At 44.4% G+C, this 23,770-nt stretch overlaps 1 protein-coding gene across 2 annotated transcripts in view; it reads right to left on the reverse strand.

Annotated features, from left to right (window-relative positions):
• Positions 1–8,085: 8,085 nt before the first annotated feature.
• Positions 8,086–23,770, reverse strand: part of DNAJA3 (DnaJ heat shock protein family (Hsp40) member A3) — a 202,177-nt gene continuing 186,492 nt past the window's right edge. Inside the window, exons 10-12 of one of the 2 annotated variants that reach the window (XM_069210448.1) lie at positions 20,405–20,502; positions 17,183–17,294; positions 8,086–10,101 (exon numbers count right to left, since the gene is read on the reverse strand). In XM_069210448.1, coding sequence (XP_069066549.1) covers positions 17,197–17,294; positions 20,405–20,502 — 196 coding nt within the window. In that variant the 3' untranslated portion in view covers positions 8,086–10,101; positions 17,183–17,196. The remainder of the gene's footprint in view (positions 10,102–17,182; positions 17,295–20,404; positions 20,503–23,770) is intronic. The other variant, XM_069210449.1, reaches the window with a different exon arrangement.

The following is a 23,770-nucleotide window of genomic DNA, read 5'->3' on the forward strand; positions in this document are numbered from 1 at the left end:
TCAACTTATTTCTTATCCTTTATTAAATCACTGATAGATTCAAATGCTTGAACTAAGACTACACAAGATGTACTAAAAGTGTATAACCATTAAAGGTGGAATGTGGTTCACCTTAATTAAACTAGTTTCACAACAATGCCTATACCACCACCGCTTCCGATTTCAATGAAGAAGTTACTTACCTTCAATAATATTTTCTCAGGTAGAGACTATATCTAGCTGCAGATTCCTTACCACTGAATTCTCGCCAGGAGTCAGACTGAATACAGAAGATTTTTTGTCAGCAGTACCCCTGCGAGTCGGCAGGTGGCATGGATAAGCTACATGTCCGTCGTCTGCATCATCCACACTGGAAATGACGTTGCGGTAACCTATATAGGAGCCACCAAAACCCACTGACATCAGTTTCTTATCACAGCTTTTCACACCAGAAGCGCAGTGCTATGAAGAACACTGACAATTGGTCAGTGCTGTCTGGTTGGGGAAGGGAGAGGGATCTGCTTCTAACCCAATCGTGGCTCGTTCACCACCACTGCAGAACTTTTGCAGTTCCCTCCAGATCTGGACCATGTCAGAGAGATTCCCATGATGTTGCGCCCACTGAAACGTCAGATTCCACTGCAGAGCCCACATATACCATCTGGCATGCGTCACCCGCAGGAAGCAGGAGGCCATGAGTCCCAACAACTTCAGAGTCAGTATCACTGAAATTCAGGATAGAGGCTGAAACATTGGTATCATTTCTAATTACATTTGTATCATAACCCAAATATCCTGGACTTAGCAGTGAGAAGGATAAGCCCAAAACGGCACCTTCCAGAATAGCGTCTGACAGGGAGTCAAGTGTGACTTTGGCACGTTGGTTGTGAACAAGGAATGCAGGAGGATCGCCATAGTCTTGAGGTGGGAGACAACAGCTTGGGGCGAGCCCGCTTGCAACAGCCAGTCGGCGACATAGTGGAAGACTGAAACCCCTGATCTCCGCAGATGTCCTGCAACCACTGCCACAACCTTGGTTAAAACCTATGGGGCACTGGTAAGACCAAAGGGAAGCACAGTGAACTGAAAGTGCTTGTGGCCTACCATGGACCAAAAGTAGCATGTGGGCGGGCAGGATGGAAATATGAAAATGAGCGTCCTGCAAGTCCAATGCTACCATCCGGTCTCCTGGGTCTAGGGCAGAAAAAACATGAGCAAATGTGAGCATTTTGAATTTCCCCTTCTTGAGGAAGAGACTGTGTGCTCGGAGGTCTAAAACAGGGTGAAGACACTTGCCCTTTTTGGGAACCATAAAGTATCAGGAATAACAACCACATCCACTTTTGGCACCAGAACCCTCTCTATGGCTCCCTTGGCCAAGAGAGCTGTGACTTCCTCGCGGAGAAGAGACAGATGATTCTCCGTCATCCAAACCTGAGATGGTGGCATGGATGGAGGGGGTAGTCTTGAAGGGGAGAAAGTAGCCCCTTCAGACGATCGACAAAATCCACCTGTCTGATGTTATGGACAGCCAGTGGGGCAGGTGACGGCGAATCCTGATGCCAACTGGGTACCTATGGTGGTAAAGGGGCAGACTAGGAGGGTTTAGAGGATGCTGTAGTTGGGGGGGCGGCAGACTGACCAGACCACTGGCCACCTGATGCATGAGGTCAGTGGGTTCCGCTCCCTCATCCATGCAGAGGCTGGGCTGCATGCGCAGCATGGCGGCTAGGCAGGAATTGGTGCAGCTAGAAGCCCCCTCTGTAGCTGTGTGAGCCCAAGAACCTGGCTGTGGCCAGAGAGTCCTTAAAGCGCTTGAGCGGTAAATCTGCAATGTCGCAGAAGAGGAAGGTGTCATTGAAGGGCATTTCCATAAGAGAAGCTTTAACATCCTACGATAAGTCATATGTCCTCAGCCAGGCATGGCACTCTGCCTAACGAGTCGGTTGTGTCAAATCTGCAAAAAAAATTTGAACTTCACTGCATCTCTCCAGTCAGCAACAGCCTGAGAGAGTACAGTCCAGGCCTCCTCCGGAACCTGTGGTGGCACTTGTGCAACCATGTCCAACAAAGGGTGGAGCCAAAAGGCTTGTGGTGAACACGAACTGCAATGCCAGGCTGGCAGAAGAAAACATCTCCTTAAATGAGTCCAGCCTCTTGGATTCCCTATCTGGGAGAGAAGAAGGGAACATGTCATGGGGAGGTGAGGCTTGGACCACCAAGCTTTCAGGGGTGGGCTGTTGCATGAGAAAGGTTGGGTCCCCTGAGGTGGGGTGTCGTCTAATTCACAAGGGCCCCTGAGCTGGGTTTGGAACACGTACCCAAAAGGACATCCATGAGGGCATCATTGAACAGAAGTAGGGGTTTGGATGTTGAAACTCCTGCCTGCAGCACATGTCCAGAGATTAGTTTTGACTGCCACAGAGGACCTCAGCCACCCTCCTCACCACCACTGCATAGGAAGCTTCCTCCTCCGTAGCCAAGGTAGAGGGAGAAAGCATACCAATATCTGTGGATGTGTCCAGTCCATTGGCCTCACCCAAATCCTCATGCTAGTCCATTTTCTCCTCGTAGAGCTGGTATTCTAAAGGATCCAGCAACTACTCCCAGTCTTCTCCGAGGCCTATCCCAAAAGATTAGGGCTCAGGCTCCAATCTAGGAGACAAGGCTCCTACCTGTGTGGGGTGATGCCCATTTGGCTTTTTGTCTGAGTCGGGAATGACAATGGGGATGGCGCTGTCAGTGGGCGTCAGAGGCACCGGGAAGTTCAGCATCAGGGACCAGCATCAAGGAAGGTTGAGATGTTACATCCTGTGCCGGTACAAATCCATGACTGAAACTTTGGGGGTCCATTGGCGCCGAAGCCGCTGGTGTGGAACCCAATGGGCCCCCTCCGATACAGAGTGGCTCGATTGGGTGCCCACAGGGTTGGACTGCCCATAAATGAGAATTCTTTTAGTTGGGCAGGAGTCGTTCCGGCTCCTAGAAAATCAGGGAGGCGCGGAGCTGGACCAGGCACAGGCTCCGAAAAACGAGGTCTAGAGTATCAAGCACTTGAGTCATTGTCAGTCGACAGACAAGGAGATGTCGAAGACCCCTTCGACTTCTTGCACCTCTTCTTACCCGATTGTCCTGAGGGCTTGGAGAATATGGACAGCACGACCGATCCTGTGATCTTCCCCTTGACCAGGACCTCGACCTGCGTAGAATCGTGTGCTGAACCATCAACTTTATGGACCACTCTCTCAAAGCCTTCTGATGCATGGCTCGGTACTCTGGGCCTGACTTAGGATTGTGGTCATGCTCTAAACACCACAAGCACAAAAAGTGCACTTTTATCACAGACATCGGCCGGTGGCAGGGCTTAAAACCAGTCGTGCGTGACGGCATCCTCGACACACCAGGAGGTAAACCTCAAAAATGCTTGGCAAAAAGTAAAAAAAGGTCAGTCAAAAAACAACTGAGTGGTAGCTCTCTTCTCGGATCAGTGCTGACGCAGAATGAAAAGAACCAACATTCGCGCACCTGGGTGGCACCTACACAGGGACTGCAATTTCATTTCTGGTGTGACCGACGCCAATGACTGACACAGAGAGCGCAGGGGTACTGCTCACGAAAAATCTTCCGGATCCAGTCTGACACCTGGGGAGAATTCAAAGGTAAGAAATCCTCGGCTAGAAGTCTCCATTAGAGTGAACGTCCAGACATATATATATTGCTTAGCAAACATATGGATGGATCACACCCAACTTGCTGTTCTACAAATGCAAGCAAGAGGCATTTTCTGGTGGTGTGGGCTTTAACCCTTGCTGGCTTGGCATGCCAATGAGGGATGTAAGCTGTCATTTACCAGGAAATGCTTTGTTTTAAAGCTGTTGACTTCTACCTGCATTGAAACAATAAACAGCTAGTCAGGCAGCAGTCTTCAGACAGGCATGCAGTTTAGCAAACCCCAAAAAAGCACCTGCTTGCTAGTTGTTGCTCATCCTGAGCAACAATTACAATGTTGAGTCAACCACTGTAAAGCCTTAGTATCTGGAAGCAGCCTGTTACAGCCAATCATCATAGTAAAAGGAGAAACTCACTTCCTGCTTGAAGTGAACCATGGCTGCCACAAAACATTTAGTGAAAACAAGCAGAGATGACTTGAGGGAGAAGTCGGTGATGCACTTGCAATTGAAATTAGTTATCCGCCAAGTTGGTGGAGGCTGGAACATCTTGAAACCTTAGTTTTCATGTACCTTTTGAGGGGGTCTGGCGTTTAGGGTGGGATGCTATTCTCCTGGCTTTCCCTTAACCAAGAAAATCCCCTAATGCAGTTAGGTCCTTAGTGCTAGCTTTCCTGCATGCTTTAGGAGAAATAGAATCTCCATTAAAAGGACAACCAGATGCAAATGTTTTACTTCATTTGAGGTCACAGCAGGTTTCTGTGAGAAATGTTATGGAGCTGACAAAGTCCAGAATCTGATAATTTGAGGTCATGTTATGCCATGCCAGGTAAAAGTACTATACCCTGTCTCACCCTCTACCCTACCAGTTTACAGACCGTGTGAGACAAACTGGCTGATGAAGCCAGGTACATCTTTCCTGATTGTGGTCTGTACTGGAAGAAGCCCTTCTCTGCTTCCGCTGTGTCTTCGCACCAATCTGCCCATAGGTCCTATTGTATTGAGAGTTGCCCATGTCATTTCTGTAGTAGCCCAAAGCCTGCAGGGGCAAGACTATCTAGAAGTTAATTGGCAATCCACTGGCGATTGCTCTTTCACTGACTGGAAGAATAAAGCTAAGGATGAAGTGTCTCCAGAGACTTACCTGTATCTTATCAATGTGTTTATGATTATGCATGTGTCAGAACCCAGTTCACAGGGTCGTGGGGCTAGCAGGAGCTACTGAGCCCAACTGTGAGTTGGCTTTTCCTACCAAGATCTGGGCTACCTATGGGCTTTGAGCAACTGGGTCAAGTACCCCTTCAGCAGGTGACTCTCAGTGGTAACAGGGGTCGAGCAGGCCAAGGCTTCTCAAGGAAGTAGATGTAGGGTTAATACAGCCTCACAACGCAAAATACATCCAGCAACACCAATCAAAGGCGGTCCAGTCAAATACTTGCTTTTATGTAAAATGTAGTATTAATATACAAACACAAAGTATAATAAAGCACACCACAAATGATATACGCAGTCTTCCTAAGGCAGGCCTACTGGCGAACCATGGATCAGCTTCTTAAATCCCATCTCTCCGTCTAAGGACTGTTGTGATTCTCCAATTACATCCAAGCTAGGCCCTGCTATTTCCACAGTGGGTTTGCAAAAGTCAAAGTATCCTCATGCCATAGTGAGTCAGGTAGAGCAAGTTCTCCCAGAGGCCCAGCAGCCAGGTGTTCAGTCTTACCCATTCTTGCTGGAGTGGCGCTTCAGAGTACCTGGGCAAACGTCAGTGGCCTGGCAATGAGCAGAAGTCTGGATGTTGTGGTAGAGGCAGCAGGTGCCCAGTGTACCTCCAGTTATATGGTAAGTTTATCTCACAGTCCAGCAGCAAGTCTAGAATGCTACTTGATTAAGGTAGCTGAACCACTGCTCTTCCTCCACAGGTCACAACCACTTCCATCTTCATGGTTTCCTGCTGTCCCTGGGTGACTTTACTACAGACCCCTCCTGGCATTTGGGGCATGTAACACTGTACACAGGGTGACAACCCTCTTCTTGATACAGTGATGCAGTCAATCTTTACCATTGGCTTCACCTGGCAGACAGGGGTTGTGAGTAGCATAAATAAGGCGGAGGGCCTCTTCGGGTCCTAGTGTCCCACAGGGCAACGACCCTTCTATTGTCAAAGCAGAGCATCAGCCCTTATTCTTAACCACAGCGCCCACCTGGAATACTGGGGTCGCACAACGCATGGTGCCTATTGATACAACAGTCCAATCTTCACCACAGCCCACACCCGGCATTCGTGAGTCACAACAGCACACACAGGTAGCCAAACCCGAACAGTACACTGACCTAGAAGGACCAAAACCTAACGCTCTGCTCCCAGGATCCACTCAGTAGAATCCCGCTGGACCCAACGCCCTCCAGACAATTTCCTTCTCCACATACATCCCACTAGTCTCAAGTCAGGAACAAGCTGGAGTGCTAGGCTTGTGTTCTTGATGCTCCTGGATGAAGTCCCCATCACTCAGCAGGGAGACTGGCAGACCCTCAGTCTGCAGCCCTGATTACAACCGGCAGACATTGTGCTGAGCTTATCAACACTGATGTACAGTTTCAGTCTGACCATTTGGGAGTCTCAAGCTACCCTTTTATAATCCATTTCCAGACACGAATGTGATTTACTGCCTCAGTCTCAAGTTTGTGTAAATGGAGGTTGACCATATTGAAGTTCCCACTCCTTCCATCGACTCCTTTTTTTCAGAGTCTCTCTCCAAACCTGATAGATCCAAACACAGGCCATGTGAGTGATTTGAGGATCACACCTGGATGTCCGCTTCATTGATATGTATATCAAAAGGTTACAAAGGTCCCCCACTGATGATTTCTTTATCAGTCCAATCTCCTTCCTGAGATGTGTCCAGGCCCCTTTGAACAGTGACCTCTTTCAGAGTCAGAGCACCCTTATGAAATGCACTGAAAAGCCTGGCTATTCCTTCCTCCAGTGTGTGTTCCACACAGCCCTCAGGAATATAGCAATCCACAAATCTGTCCGGTGGTGGGGCTACTATACCTCCACATGCTTCTCCAACAAGCATGGGGTCTCCCAAAATGGATCCCAGAGACTTCCACATATAATGAGACCTTCACCAACACACATACATTTGTGCAAGCATGCACACCATACATGCACAGGCTCTAAAATATTGTACCCCTACACAAGCACAAATGCTCCCTCCACACATACATGCTTTCATGTACTGCACCCTCAGCAGCCACACCTACATTCTACTGCGCACTTGTAGACACGTGGTATATTACTCTGCTCCCAAGCGCACATACATCGCAGTGCGTGCAAACATGCACTGTTCTGCGCTGCATTCAACCTGATGTTGGAGGTGCATAAAGAAAAAGCGCAGTAATGATTTCTGGTGTCTACTTAATGTTCATGCAGATTCTTCACCTCATGAGCACTCCTTGCAGGATTCAGACGGGTCTGGAGGAAAGAATTCCTTCAACCTCACCCCCCCCCCTCACCAATCCCCCACCCACCGTCCCCCACTCCCCCCTCCCATCCGTGACTCATGCTAGGTGGATCCGCATAGCACCAGCCATAACTTCACCTTTGGATTGCAATTATCGGGAAATAACATAAGCCAACCGATGTGCTGGTATCAGTTCCAATCACATGGCTGTGCTCCATTGAGGCATGCAGAATGGAACCAAGGAATATTTTAAAAATTATTAGAGCCCTCCATAGTTAAAACATTTGTGCAAGTATTGAAACGGTTTCAAATAATACAGCATCCCTGAAGAAACGATTCTGCAGCAGCCCTGAGAAGAAATGGAATCCTCAACTCAACTGCCAAGATCATTTGCAGTACGTGTTCCATGCTGTGTAACTGGGCAAGCGACTGATCGCAAAGGGCTAACTCCTCCATTATCACTCTGCTTTCATGGAGCTGAGCCAATGCTTCAGAAGACTTTGAAATTTCTCTCGGGTTTAACTGGCTAATGTTGGCATGGCTGCCAAGTGGACCTATGTCACATTTTGTCTCCTCCTTTAAGGCCTGACTTTTTAGGCAAGAGCAATTTGCATGCTAAGACGTGTAGTTAAATTTCAGTATTGTAGGTGTATTCTCAAAACTTCCAGCATGCCTGGTACTGACGTCACACATTGAAGTCAATGTGATGTGTCCCGTGAAATGTGATCCACACCCTTAGGGGAATGCCCTCATTAGTTTGCAGCCAGAGACATACATGTGAATATAACATGCCTTAAGGGATTTTGAGATCTGCTACCACGGTCTATATGTTCCTGAGGGAGTTACAATGAAAATGTATTTGAATAAACACGTACAAGCCTGTAGATGACAATAGTTTATGGCCATCTGTGGCTGCTATCGTCCGGTGCTAATGATGTTTCATCTGGAAAAAATAAGTTGACGTAATGACATGCCTGTGTGTAGATCAATTTTATTTCTGATCAAGAACATGTACTGGCAGAAAATGGGAATGTTATTGACTGTGCATTTGCAGATAACAGCTGTCTGCTTGAACTTACATTTTCCCACTCATTGTTCCTCATAATTTTACAATCTTTTGCTAGAATGTGGCTGGTTTAGGGTCCAAATCAGGCGACATTGGCTTTCCGGAATTTCTCTGCCTGTGGAAAGTGATCTGCTTCCAAGAAACATGGTTATTGGTCTCGGTCGAAAATAGGTGCAACGCCATTCTTTACTTACTAAGAGGTAAAAACACTAGCAGGCTACCTTCAAGTGAGTTTTTAACCATTTCGTTTAATATCCATGATATCCAGGCAGTCTGCTATAGACAAGGGACACCAAAGCTCTGCTTTTTAGCATCTAGAACAGGGACACGTTTCTGATTTGCAATCGGGAACACAACTTTTTGTAACTGCAATGTAAAATGTAAAGTACCCAAATGCAAGGATGAAAACGGGAAAATGAACTCACACATGTAAAGCTTGTCTCACCCACATTTAGTACTGGTTATACAGCCTATATCATTTTGTATACTGGTAGTTTGAACCCCATACATGTGGTAGGAACAGCAAAGGCCCCAAAATGGTTAGGCATTGCTTAAGAGATCGGGCGTGATTAAATCGGCAATATAATTAGAAACTGAGCAATTTGCTACGTAACATTGTTTACTCACTCCCACAAGTAATGTGAGACTTTTTGACTGAGACATCAATCGAATTTGCTCATGTGTCTCCCTTTCAAGTTCAGAGTTTATTTGGACATTCCTGAAACATTTCACACCAAAGTTATTTTGTTAATCCTAAGTGGCCCAAAAGGTCTGAACAGTTCCCTTTCAAATGTGACAACTACGTTCACACCCAAGGGCAAACTGCTTCAAATGACTCTCTGACAATTATCCAAACAATAATTGTTTAGGTTACTTATGAATCAATCACTAAATACAGACACCATCAAGACCATGTGTTAAAGAAAGGAAAGAAAAAAAGTACCAGTGTGCTCGTCTCAAATCACAGTCTCTTTAGCAGAATGGTGTGTATCAATCAAGCCACTATTCCCCTTACAATGGCTTATTCAATGCTTAGACTGTCCATGAGCGACCCTGATTCACTTTCACTCTATACATAATGTTTTTTCTCAACCAGCCATTTGAATGATTCACATTTCAAGACAGACACAATCAAAAGTCTGTGTTCACCAAAGTTTTAGATTAGCATACCGTTTACATCCACAGTCTCAGGCAGATACATATGGTTTTCTTCAAGGTGCCGTACTTTCATTGTACTTTGTTGGTAAAGGGTATTTTTCTATTTCCAAAGAAAAATTCTCTAACTAGCCACTCAGAGTTGGTAGGGTTTTTTTGTTTGTCTGCTGGTAAAAGGTATTTTTTTAAATTACAAAGTAAAATTCTCTAACTAGCTGCTCAGAATTGATAGTTTTTTTTTAAGATAATTGCTCATTTCGCACCGAAAAACGAGACCATGTTAACACTGAGCAAGTGCTGAAAACAAAATGTCCCACATTTTACAAAACAGACCATACAGACAAGATCGTCTCAAAGAACCTACATACGGACATATTTAATTAAACTTATTTTTATACAATTTACAGGGAGAAACAATTCCTGCGAGCATTTGCCTATAAGGTGCAGAAAAGGGACGGTATGATTGATCTACTCCTGTTGGCAAGAGTCCCAGAAACTAGCAGGGGCTGCGTTTTGTCCAACATCAGTGATGGAGGAGCTGCTCATTGCGATCCGCTTGCTTCTTGCGTTAATCAGAGAGTGAACGGCAATTACGCAGTTCCCTGTAACGTCCAAAGCTGTTGGTCACCTCCGAAGTAAACTGCACTGAGCATCTTTAATCGTGCCCCCTCTTCTTCAAAGGCCAAAGCAGACATCTCTGGTCCTTTACATTATCAGGACAGAAACCCGAGTCTACAGACAGGAGACTAATTCTCCGCAGAGCGTTTACCTGAAGAAAAGAGAAAAAATATTTTAAAATAATCGTATTTTTTGCAACTATTCTTACAGAACAAACCTTACAAAAAACTAATCACGACGTGCAGTGCAACAACTACAAAATAATATCAGTAGCAATAGGTATTTTGGAAAATCCTAATTATCCTGCATTGGTTTTCATTTGTGGATTTTTGCCATCTCAAAAAATTAACAAAAAGACTGAATTCTCACCTGTCGTATCTTCCAATGGGCTGTGCGCAGAGTGCTACCACACCGTTCAATGACTGCATCATCATCCATACTAGTCCTCTCTTTTGGCAGCACACACACGAAGTAATCACCAAGCAATCATTATTGAAGCACTTTATTATCTCTTTCTCTCCATGTGGCCAGGACAAGACATACACAAACAGACAAGGAGAGAACTCCAACTACACTACCCACCTATGAGCCACATGCACAATCTGCATCACCATGTGAAAAAGGTTACTTACCTGCGCACTCCTGCCTTTAATAATGGGCTCCGAATGTTAAAAGAGGTGCTTTCAGTTTTGAACTGACTTATTTCCCCCCCCCCCCCCCCAAAACCTACAATGAACTAGGACAATCTCAGCTATGGATCATAGAGAGGATGTTGTGGAGAACAGATGTAGATGTTTATGAAATCTGTGTTCAGTAAAGAATGAATGTGCAATGAAAACGTTTCAATGTTTTCTAGAGGCTACTTCCTACTGTGCCACATCGGGGAATGTGGATAGGGTGCATGTGAATCTACAGTACTCCCAGCTGCAAACCGATTGTTATAATTAAGTAAACTATTTTCACTTGCAGTATGTGCTGCTGTAAATCACATGTTCTGCATAGAATAAAAGGGATCCGGGACAGGAAAGCGAAAGTCTACGTAACTAAATGGAAGAAGTGGGGTGAATCCATTCTACATCGCAGTGACGTTCCCACTCCCAATCTCCTTTGTCATCTTCAAACAAGTCTAGGACGAAGCTGAAGGAGAAGTCCAAACGAAAATACAAGAAGTCTAAGTGAGGTTCCTTGTTTCTGCTCCACGCCCAGAACAGTACCACAGCTGGCACTCGAAGGGGCCGACCCAGGCATTTAGTTCAGGCCCAATTTAACTACTGGAGCTAATGCGCTCAGAAATCTACAGGCCATCCTTGACTATGTAACATACTGCAGACTTCCTGGAAGCCAGAAAGCAACTTTTCAAAATAGGGATCCTTATGTGATCGCCCTAATGTTCTATCACCTTTCAGATTCCCTCAAAATTAGGGCAGATGAACTCAGCAACACATCAGGCCAATCGCAAATGGTTTCTTCATTCGGAGGTGGTGCAGAGTATTTACACCTAGTGGAGCATGCATGAAGTCGATCTGAAATGCTCATCACTCAGTCTTTTGCACCCTGAAGTATACTCCTTGAAGATCCTTATTGGAAGCACTCAGTCTTCAGTGGACTTCAGGACTACTTTAGGCATATCTTCTGCCACTGATCCCACAGGTCCTGGTGGTGGTCATGCAGGACCAGGTTAATTTCAGTCTAATTGCCGCGGACTGGGCTCGGAGGGTCTGTTACTCAGAGCTTCTGAATCTCAGCACAAACCCTCCATTTCTATTCTTATGTGGGAGGACCAGCAGTCGGGAAGAGTCCTGCAACCAAACCACCACAATCTACACCTTCCTATGTGCAGACTGAATGGGGTCATCTTCCATCAGATGTGGTCGATGTCAATGTGGCTGTTTGTTACCCATCCTCAAAGTCTAAATATGCGGGCCATTATCAACTGGTGTGTGGAGAAGCGGGTTTAGTTTGTAGAGGCCACATTCTCTGCTATGTCGCACCTTACACAACAGCAGGAGCTTTCACTTGCACCCACTGCCTGTCTCCACCAGCCCCCACACCCCTCCATGCAAATACTAACAATACCCTTAACATCCCCTCCCAATACACATGCCACACAAGCACCAATAACGACTACATCCCCACGTTACACCACACTCCACAGCAACCCTGCACTTATACACCCACTGACATGCATGCTTCTCAACAAACAAACACTCAGCAACCATGCAACTGAAATATGGAACCTGGCGAGCACTGACGGACCCAACATTCTCTTCATCACAGAGACCTGGCTCAACCCCCTTATTGGGTCCCCACATCACCAAAACAATCCCATCTGGCTACAAGATCAATCAACAGGACTGACTTCCAGCCAGGATGAGGACTTATCATCATCTACAAGGAATCCATCAAATGCACAATGTCCACAGAGGATGCTACCCCATTCATGGAACATCTGCACTTCAAGCTACAAATCTCTGAAACTTCACCCTGAATTGAACCCTCACCTACTGACCACCAGTCATCTTTACAAACCTCTTCACCAACGTCGTTTCTACGCTCACCATCGCCTCCAGAGCCAACATTCTCCTCGGTGACCTCAACTTTCACCTGGACGACTGAAACGACTCCTGCTCCACAGTACTCCTTGAAAGCTTGAGCAACATCAGACTCATCCAGCTTGTCTCAGAACCAACTCACACCAGAGAACACAGGCTGGACCCCATATTCACCACAAGTGACAGAATTTAATACAACTCCACCACACCGCTCACATTGTTTGACCACTCCATCATCCACTTCTAAATCAACACACCTCAACCTTCTATCAGGTTAAGCATTCCAAGCGGCAGCTGGGACAACATTACAGAAGCAGACTGGCTCAGCGTCCTCAGCATGGACCAACCTAGCCCCACACACAACCTTGACAAGGACATCAACAACTGGACCAAGAACTGCGTTGACCCCCACGTACCCATCAAACCCAACAAGCATATTAGATCAAACAGGCAGGCCAGCTGGTACACAGAAGACCTCCAGTATACCAAACAACACTGTAAAGAGTGAGAAAGGAAATGGAGAGCCAGCCACACCACCACAAACAATCACATACAAGGCTGCACTCAGATGCTATCACCAGTAACTAAGAAGCACCAAGGAAAAAGCACTAGTGAACCACATCTAAGGAAGCTCAAACAGCTGCAAGGAGATCTCTTTGATCAAAAGGTTTTGACCTCGCCCGCAAGACATCACCATCTTCTCCTATGTCACTGACACCCAACGCATCCCCTCCCTGACAGACTACACAACCACCACCACCACCAGAACCAACTTCATGACCATGGCAGCAGACAAGTGGCAAACCAACTGCTTGAGGCTCAACTCCGACAAGACAGAAGTGCTGGTCTTTGGCAACAAGACCCCCCCATGGGGTTCCACTTGGTGGCCATCAGAACTAGGAACCAAACCCACAACCACAGACCACGCAAGAAATCTAGGGATAATCCTAGATGAAAAGGCCAACATGATGGCCAAAGTATATCCAGTGTGCACCTCCTGCTTCCACATCTTCCGTATGCTGCGAAAGATCTTCAAATGGTTGCCTCAGAACACCACAAAAACCAGATGGGCTGTCACGGGAGCAATCACCAGCAGGTTGGGCTACAGCAGCACATCTATGCCGGAATTGCCAAAGAGTCCAGACCATCCAGAACACCACCACAAAACTCATACTCGACCTCCCACATCACACAGCACCTCAGGAAGCTCCACTGGCTCCCCATTCAAAAGTGCAGCCAATTCAAACTTCTCATGCACACAAACAGCTCTATACAAAAATAGGAACATTATAACTTAACAGCCGCATAACTTTTACCAACCCACCAGACACCTATGCTCTGCCTCACTTGTAAACGCACCATGGATCTGCAAAAGCAAACCTGGAGGTCGCTCATTCTCCTACTTGATCCCCAAGACATGGAACAACCTTCTTCAACACAGCAGAGCCTCCTCTTCACTTCTTGAATTTCATAAGAAGCTATAGACCTGGCTTTTTGTATAAGCATCTTAGGGACCACACACCTGCCCAAGAGCCTGGATACCCTCTTGGGCGTTTAGTGTGGTATACAAATCAATGTAACATAACAATGTACATGGTATAATGGTGTACAGCCAGTTGTGACATTTTAAGGGCCACAATGGTTTTCTGCCCATGCTGGGGTCTATGTAAGCAATAAGAATCTAGGACCTGCTCGGTCTCTGGGTTGGCCTCAGTGTCGAGGTATGGTCTGTATTGTGGCATTGAGACTCTTCTGGAATCTTTTCAGTGCTTTGGAAACAGGGTTCCTTTTGATGTAAATCCCTGGGGTTGTCCCTCATTGGGCTTGTCGACAATGTCCTTTCAATATCAGAGGTGTTGGGCCCAGTACTTTGTACCGATGCCTGAAATTGGAGGTGTGGTTTATATCCTGGATGGAGGGTGGGGTGTGTGGGGAGTGGGGTTAACAATGGTCTCCAGAGTGAGAGTCTGCTGAGGAAACATACTGGACTCCTCTCCTGCTACACCTCTAGGCTACTGGAGAGGGGGCTTAGTAGAGTCTTGGTACTGCATTTTCATGGAAAATGCCACCTCTGATCTATTTGGTGTTGATCTGCCCTTTTGCACTGATAGGTATTGCATGCCCAACATTTTCTCTCATTGGGGTCCCTGAGTAGAGTGAGATCACACCTGGGGACTTGGAACTCTGGGTGGGGCAAGATTTGAAAGTAATGCTTTCCATACTTTTCCCTGTGCAAATCCTTCTCATATGACTTAACTTCAAGCAGTTATGATTAATCGATTCTCTGTCAGTGACTGTTACTGTGCCTAATGCTGAACTAGTGGTGTTCGGCACTGGTAATCCAATGTTGAAACAACCACTCAACAGCAGCCTTAACAAAGCACTCTAAATGCACTCAATGGTGGAAAAAAATTCTGAAGCGGAGTATGTCTGTGTTATGAGTTTCGGAGCAGGCATCACAAGTAAGTTTATAACTTAAATCTCTTTTTCAAACAAAAAAACTTGGTACGTTCCGAGCCCAAAGGTAGGTGGGCATGACTGCACAGCTTGTAAACCAACAAATGCACGTGTTGCAAATATTTCAAGCACTCGGTTTTAGACCAAGAGTTTGTGTCTGCCAAAAATAAGTACACTCCAAAAGAGTTGTACGAAGAACCACACAACAGCACCCGACGCAGAAAGAAGCCCATTGACGGTATACTGAGCAATGCTACTAAACAGGAGTTCAGAACTGGGTCCATGGAAGTGCTCAACAAATAAACATACCTCAGTGCAATGCATGCAGCATTCCCACTTCAACTAGAGCGTCCAATATTCAGAGGAAGAATAGAGAAACAACCTAAATGCTTACCCTGCAGGATGGCAAAATCACCACTTCAGGCACATACATAACATACACAGTACTTTATTATGTTACAATTGCATACTGCTAATTGGAATTGCCTCCCCTCTCCTAGTCTTTCTTATTTCTGGTAAGATGGAAAAAAACAAAATAAAATGAAAGTTATTGTCAACCCGAACGTCAGTCATCAAAAATCCAATTTTTAGACTACCAGGATTTTGTAACACTAAAAATGCCCATGACAAGGTAAAGAGCACTAGTCTGACATGTAATTTTAAACTACACAAGATTATGATCTTATGCATAACACTTGCTCTTTTTAACTGTATTAATGTAAAATATTTAGTCAAATGAAAGCCCTCTCACAATGCGCTTATGTAAATTGAGTTACTGTCATCTCCCTATCATTGTATATGCTTGTATGAATAGTTACTGCAAGCCCTTTAGGGAGACTTAATTATGTGCCTTTATATGACTTTATGCTTTCAACACATGGATTACTCCTTCTTCACCTTGTTTCAGTATTAATTGTGATAGTATAAACCTACATGGTCGCCTAATTCTCTTTATCACGTGTTTCTGTATGATTTGTGCAGTGGTCGAAGTGGGTGGGATCAGATGGGCACAACGTGCCCATACCTTTTTAATTTATGAAAAACCGTTCCCCTACTTTTTATGAAAAGATGACTGTCCTGGGATGGTAAACTCCGATAGTGCGAATGCTTTAGCTTAAGTTTCATTCAGGGAGTCTCCTGTGCTGTGAGACCGAGGGAGGGGCAGGCAGCTTAACTATAAACAGTATTTCTTGCCAGGGTGCCTCCTGCCCAAAAGAAATGCAAATGAGCACAACTGGTCAATCTGCAAATGTAAGTGGGGGTTGGTAGCAGGTACTGGTTCAATTGATCGAATCACATGAAGCTTTGTGATGACAAAGGTTTATTCTTTTGGACTGGTAGTGCAAGGAAGTTACCGGCTGAGCTGTGCAGTGTATGCTTTTCAGAGCAGTAAAAAATAAATCATTACGCACAGTCTGGGTATTACTATAACCTATGTTTTGAAAGCACCATTTTATCTGAAACCTGAAACTAGCTACTGCAAAAAATGAAGGGTAAACCAATTGAGTACCGTATAGCTAGAAAATCATCTTGTGAAGAAAAGGACTAATTAATTGATTGTGAAAGTTTATTTTTTTTAATTTAACGAAATCAAATGGTCACACAAACATTTGCCTCTTAGATCAGGATCTCTCTCTCGGTAATACATACAATGACCAATGCCAAGCATAACCTTGTACAGCAGTAGGCACATAGCCAGGCTCCGTATAGTGATGTATATCATGAGTCCTCGTGAAGCACTGAGTGTGGTAAAAGTGCTAGTGCAAACAAGGCTGTCATTCACTGTTTCAACCAATTAACGAACAGCTTACAAGGCAGCGGACATCACGTTGATTTTAAGCAGTGCATTAATCTGCGGGCTACTCTGTGAACTTCTATATCTCATGAGAAGCATCGCGACTACCCAAGGGCTCACAGGCTTGATTTCATACTATAAGAGTCTTACTTTTTGGTTAGGACCTCTCAGCGGAGCACTTCAGAAATAAGAGGTATAATTACCAAATGGTGCAACTAGATGAATCCTACCCTTGACAATTAAGTATTAGTATAAAAAGATAAACCTGGCAAGAAATTCAGAAAATCATGAAGAAGTGCAATTTACATAGCTTTCATAACCACCAGGGGAAATGCAGCCTGCTCCAGAGAGAGGAGCACAAATTGTCAATTTGGAGCCACTCTCCACAGCTTAATTACACATGTGCTAGAAACGAGAGGCTCTCCTACCTCTGCTGGGGGTCTCAGGAACTAAACATTTTCTTTAGTTTGGAAAGAAATCCCTCCTTGTTCTCCTCGGGCACCTCCTCGGCAGCTTGAGTGCTGTCCTGGGTGCTGCTACCTGGGCAGAAACAGCAAAAAGCAGCTGTCAGACTGAGCACTGTGAGCCCTTGGGATGTGCTGGACGCTCTCCATCAATGAGTGCGTGACAGTGCAGCATTCCAACTTACATTATATTCTACAATGCAGAGACTCAAAATACAAGCTTGCCAACTTACTGAGAGCTGCCGACAGACAACACAGTGTAAGTGCAAGGTTTCCATATGCAACACACAGCAAATGTCAGACGTGCACACGCAAGCATACACGCCACACCGTAGTTTCTAAGAAATAAACTGCTGGCAGAATGCACAGTAAAAGGTAAAGTGATACAACAATGGGACAGCTTAAGAACACAATGGAATCACCCAAACCCATGTCAAATGCTTTAAGCATGAAGAGCTGTCAGTGTAGCAAGTGTCTGAATGAAGAACTACGGTAACATGCAAAGAACATTATGAATAACCTCAAATCGCTGCTTGATTAGAGTGGAGACAACGAATATATGAATTGAAAGCTTTGGATTTGTAGCTTTTCTGCATTAAAGATGCTAGTTTGTGGATACATGTTCCATAGCAGCAGTCACTCAGCTATATGCACCTATGTACACCCTAATATGGAGTAATCTTTCCGTGTTACACCATATTAGGGAGATGTGGATAACATTTCGGATGGGTGAACGAAAAAGAAATTCAGAGATATAGTCAATGCTCGTCTGCTGGCACATTTGGGTGGGGAAAGACACAGGGTTTTAAAGGAAGATGAGTTGAAGTTTACAAAAGGCTTATTTAGTATGTTTGAGATCTTCCAAATCTATTCCCTCCATGAAGAACCAAACAAAATCTTCGCCCGCAAAACAACTACCTTGCAACTAGTTTGACACCCTTTATAGTATGGGCTATTTAACTGATATTAATGAATGCTTCTCAGTTTCCCCCATCGTGTAAAACCACAAGGCAAAGAAAACCTTGTCATACATATCAACGATACAGCAGAAAAATGGCTGCGAACTGGCAAACAAAAGCACGTATGTCAGTTTAATTGCGGTGTGGTGGATTCTAGGTTTTATATTATGTTCTACTGAAAGGGCCTGGAAGGTCTCTATGCCAAGTGAAACATCGTCTTGATATTATATATTCAGAAAAAGTTGCATATATTTCTTTATGCTCTCTAGTCAATGTGTGGAACTCCGTAGTTTCTTTGTTAATTGGATTTTAAAGATCTCTGTATTTAAATAACTCACAATTATTGTTATTTTTTTTTTTTGAGTTTATATGTTGGTTCAAAACTTAATATGAATTTACTACTCTAAGAGATGACCACTAATGTCCAATCAAAATAGTAATTTACTAACGATGCTTCCTGTCTGCAGATACTAATGGCTTCTGCCCGCATAAATACAAATAATATTTTTCGAGTCTCAAGACAACGCAATAAACCCATTGAAGCATGTGTGCTCCCAGTAATGAGTCACTGATATTAATAATTCTATACATCACATTTTTATCAAGTTTACCGAACCCTTATGACGGTCTTTCTTCTATTCCTTAACCGCTATCCTGGGTGAAGTTCACAGATAATTTTAAAGATTTGAAGATCTTGCCATCATTGAAAAATGATCTTAGGGCTTGCTCTGATCTGACAAATCTCTGCTCGATTACCCTGTTGTCATTTATTGGCAAAAGCATGACTTCAGAACCATTCAACCACCTCTTCTCGTCCCATGAATGGGGCTTTCAACATAACTATGGAAACAAGACTGTCACCATAAATGCAATGACAGGCTGCTTGTGCTTCTCGAACTCTTAAAGGCATTTGGTAAATGGGAGAATGATACAATCGTAAGCAGGTTATCTACTCACCTGGGCACCGGGAGAATAGGAGGTGGTTATGGAGCTTTCCATGCTCTCAAGATGTAGCCAGCTAGTAAATGGTTTTGGACCTCCAGACAACACCTGAAGGCAATGCAATAGAGGGGAGCCCCACAGATCCATCACAATATCCGCTTTCTTTAATGTTTGTATGCAACCAATGAAAATGTGGTAATGGGTATTTCCATCCAGCAGGGATAGGGGCACCAGATGCAGGTGTCATCCCATGAGATGTCTGCACCTCCAGAACTTTAAATGGTATTCAAGGCTCGATGTCTAGTGATTACATTCATTTCATTCTCGTTAAGATAGACCTTATATTTTGTTATCAACACACCTTTCCTCTCAGGCCTAGTCTAATCTTTCTTTTATATTTCTGTGAGCAATTTGAACCAACAAGGATCTTTTCCAGGGTTATTTTTGATTCACCTTTGTATTTTCATATTCACATTTCAAGATTGATGCAGCCTTCTGAGACCAGTCAAACTTTTATTTCCTAAACAAGACTTTTCAGTATTTTCCCCATGCCATGCATCACTGAAACATATTACCACTGAGATACATACTCCCACGCTAAAAGTAGTCTGCAAACTATCAAGAAACTTCAGGAAGCCATCAGATAAAGCACTTCAAGCACAGGTTCTGGAGGTTAGTTTAAATACTGAAAGAGGAAATGCCCTTCAATCTCTGTAACAAGAACTCAGATTTTCAAATTGTTCAAAAACTACAAGAACGTAGATGTACGTTAAGCTCTTTAAAACAAGTAGTATATTTTCGAAAAAAAACAAGTAGAATCAGCCATCATACTGTGTGCTTTTATAAACATTAGTTATCATATTAAGGCAGCACACAGTACATACAGAGCATCGGTTCAGGAAACAGGCAGCACACAGTGGTTATGAAGAAGCAGTCGAGTACACAGGACAGCATTTCAGATGCACTACAGTCGCTACTAGTGAGCTTAGTGTAGTAAAATTGAATACTACAAACGGTTGCCACAGTAATCATTTTAAAGTCACCAAGAGCATGTTATCAATAGGATGTCGCCAGTCTCACCATCCCCTGTGTTGTAACAAATCTCATTCACACAATACATTGGTCCAGATCTCATCCTTTCGGTACACCATGCTCACAGATCTATCTCTATTGCACCCACGGTCTTGCAAGGAAGGGGATTAGTGTTGGGAGGGAGATGACCACAAAGCCGATTTACACTGGGCAACACAAGAGAAAATCTAAGACATTGGGAAGCGCATCTAACCTGTAGCAGTATTGACAACTCCGTTTACAGTACCCTCCACATCTGTTTCGTCTTCAGCAAAGTTCAGCATTAACGCCCGCTGCCTGTCTGTCAGCCTCCTGTGAAACAACACACAAATCAATGTCAGGAATGCAAGACTTTATTTTACGTAACAACAAAACAGCTCTACAACCCCAACTTCACATTAATACCTTAATGTAGTGTTGCTCACCATACCCTAAAACTTGTTTCATCATTACAATATTAACATTCACAAGTGACAAACATTATTATGTACGTTAGACAGTATGTCTATGTCCAGTACGCACTCAATACTCCCACACAACTTCAAGTGGTAAAGTACCACATTCCCATCAGTATTCCACAAAACATTTCTTTCTGTGAGGCTTTACGTTGTCAGCACTTTTTGGAGGGGGGGCTGCTTTCTTATGAGGGAGTGAAATTACAATTACGTTGTAACCAAATGAGAGCCAATAGAAATTTTGGATCGTATTAAACACTGTGAAAGACATAATGGTTTTATATTTTCAGTCACTGGTGAAAATAGACACGGAAGTGAGTAGAAGCTGTGTTTGGGGGACAGTATGTGTGCTGAAATGGTGGCTCAATAGATCAACATTGGTCAGGTCCTTCTTTCACAGAACCCACAAGACACAGAAAAAAAATCCTATTAAAATTATAAAGATTGTCCTGAAGAAGGTTGTTTCCAAGGGATTGCGATCAAACTGCAATGTGCGTTGACAGCTTTTAAATACTGTTTAGCCAACAATAAAAGAAGATTTTGATAGTACTTCTATGTGTTTGGACCTTGGGTGCCAGACAAGAAAATGATTTTTTTAATGTTTTGGGGAATATTAATGAGAATTTTACGCTTTACCACATGAACCTAGGGGAGGTAGTAAGTGCACATTAGTCCAGCAATGACAGTGTATAATGTATATATTAGGATTGTTTTGCACTTTTTAATTTTATCATCTTTTCAATATTAACAACACATCTTTGATTGCACTTGCCACTAACTAAGGCTTCACGTTTTTCTGTTTTTATTCATTTTTACAGATAAATAAGATAGAAAATAGTGTGTTTACTGTCTGGTTTTATTTTTTAAAAAGTGGAAAAATAGAGATAACTGGGCTTCTTTTAAACGATTTTCTAAGCTATCATTCATGAATGGCAACCAGGATTAACAGCACAGAGGGACAAAAAAATGGGATGAGATTTCCTTAACTCCGTATCTCAACATCTGTGTGTGCAATAATGTTTGTATTTTCACTTGCGTCTGTTGTTTCATTATATTTGCCTTTTATTGTGCTAAAACCAGAAAGGAGGCAGAGTGCGTGTGTATGTGTGTGTGTGTGTGTGGGGGGGGGGGGGGCGCAGATGGGGGTAAATACACCCAACTGCCCCCTGGAGGAAGGAGGAGGCAAAAATACAATTTTCCCATTTTTATGGGGGTGGGGAATGGCCATGTTGGGCAGCCCCAGCCCTGCTAATATATACACAAAGTAATCCCTGGTGTCTAGTGGGCTTTCTGGAGTGAAAGATGGGGGTAACCCCCCCCCCCCCCCCCCCCCACCCCCACCCAATCTGACCCTAAAGGGGGCAGAAAGACTGTCTCCAAATTTTTTATGGGGAGTGAGCATTGTCATGTGGATGTTGGGCAGCCCCTACCCCTACAAATATATATCAGGGGCCGCACCTCCATGTCCCTGGGGCAAGAGGGTGGATCCCTGCATGTGGATCGCCCTCCTGTGGCGAACCCAAAGCAGGGATTCACCGGGGAATGATACCATTGGAAAGGAGAGATTCTACCCTTTCCAATAATACTTCTACCGTCTGAATCGGTGCTTGTGTGACTGAAAGATAGCCCTCTGAGCACTGATGCAATGAAAGTGAAATGAGCCAATCAGCTCATTTCACTTTCATTGTAATGATGTAAGCGCACCATGGGCGCTGATAGTTATTTCAATGAAAAAACTAAAAGAGCCTTGGTGGTGGGAAAGCTCTTCCCCACCTCCAGTGGATAATTTTAGTATAAGGAAATCCCTCTGGTGCCCGCACCAGAGGGATTTCCTGTCTCATGTGCGTCCTCAGCACACTAGTATTATCACCACTTTGCATTAGGCAGGCAAGGTTCAGCAGTCACCAGTGGGCTTGCCTATAACAGCTAAGACTGATCCGACTGTGGATGCCCTGAAGAGACAGTACACAAGTTGTTCCCTTTTGGCCTGGCCTCATCCAAAGACCTTAGCTCATTGCCTGGCTCCTCAGATCCGATCACCAATCTATAAACTATGAAATGAATACACCACATTAAGCTTTCTAGTGTGCTCCATTGTCTGTCCAGACAATGCTGCTGCATTCAGCTGCTCTAGTACCTCGAGATGGCCTTTTGGCCTACTTCCACTGCTCTCCTGGCTAATTCGTACGTGAGAATCTGATTTGCTTGGTCTTCTCAAGGCTTGGAAGAGACTGCTCTCGAACTTTCTGACTGCTGCTGTAAGAAGTCAAAAGCTTATAAAGCTTGCAAATGCCCAACGGCGTCTTGGCACCAGCATTCTCAGAAGAAGCCAATAAATATATTCCTATTTGGTGAGGGCCAACAAAACCCAGGCTTTTAGCATTCTCCTGAACTGTGTCAGATTAGACTGGGATCTTAAATGGGAGGACATAGAACTCTATAGTCTGCAGGTGGAGTAGGAAACGCCCTGATCACTCCCATCTTGCTTTGATTCTAGGGATGGCTGCCAGCTTGGCTGAGCTGGACGGAATATCATGGCTGGGCACATGCGAGCAAAATATGTTTTGAAAGTACTGAGCGCCAGTCTTGTGAAGCACCTTGTGAACCATGCAGAGGGACTCAAATTTGATCTGCTCGCAAACAGGCATCCAGTGAAGGCCAAAAAAACTTTGAGAGACGGGGTTACATTTTGAAATGTTCAAAAGCAGCCGTGCTGCTGCATTTTGCAAGTATTGTAGTGCATAAAGCAGACGCTTCTGTAAACCTATGTAGAGCAATACAGTTGTAAATTCTGGACATGACAAGGGCCACAATGCCTATTTTCTGCAGATCTGGGAATGTAGGTGAAAAACCTAATTCAGAATCCTGAGCAGATAGAAACAGGAATATGTGACGATTAATTTGATCAGAAAAGCAAACCTTTCTGTCAAACAACAACCCAAAGTTCTTATCTTTCTGTACAGGTGCTGGAAGTGGGCCCGACTGAAAGGCCACCAGGAGGTGTTCCAAAAGGTGGTGTTATTTCTAAGAAGGAGCACCTCCGTCTTCTCGGAGTTCAGTTTCAGAAAATTCGCCTGCATCCAGGTCATAATTTGCGCCAATCAGTTGTTAAATTTGTTGACCAT

The sequence above is a fragment of the Pleurodeles waltl genome, chromosome 10, assembly GCF_031143425.1.
Source record: "Pleurodeles waltl isolate 20211129_DDA chromosome 10, aPleWal1.hap1.20221129, whole genome shotgun sequence".
Classification (NCBI taxonomy): domain Eukaryota; kingdom Metazoa; phylum Chordata; class Amphibia; order Caudata; family Salamandridae; genus Pleurodeles; species Pleurodeles waltl.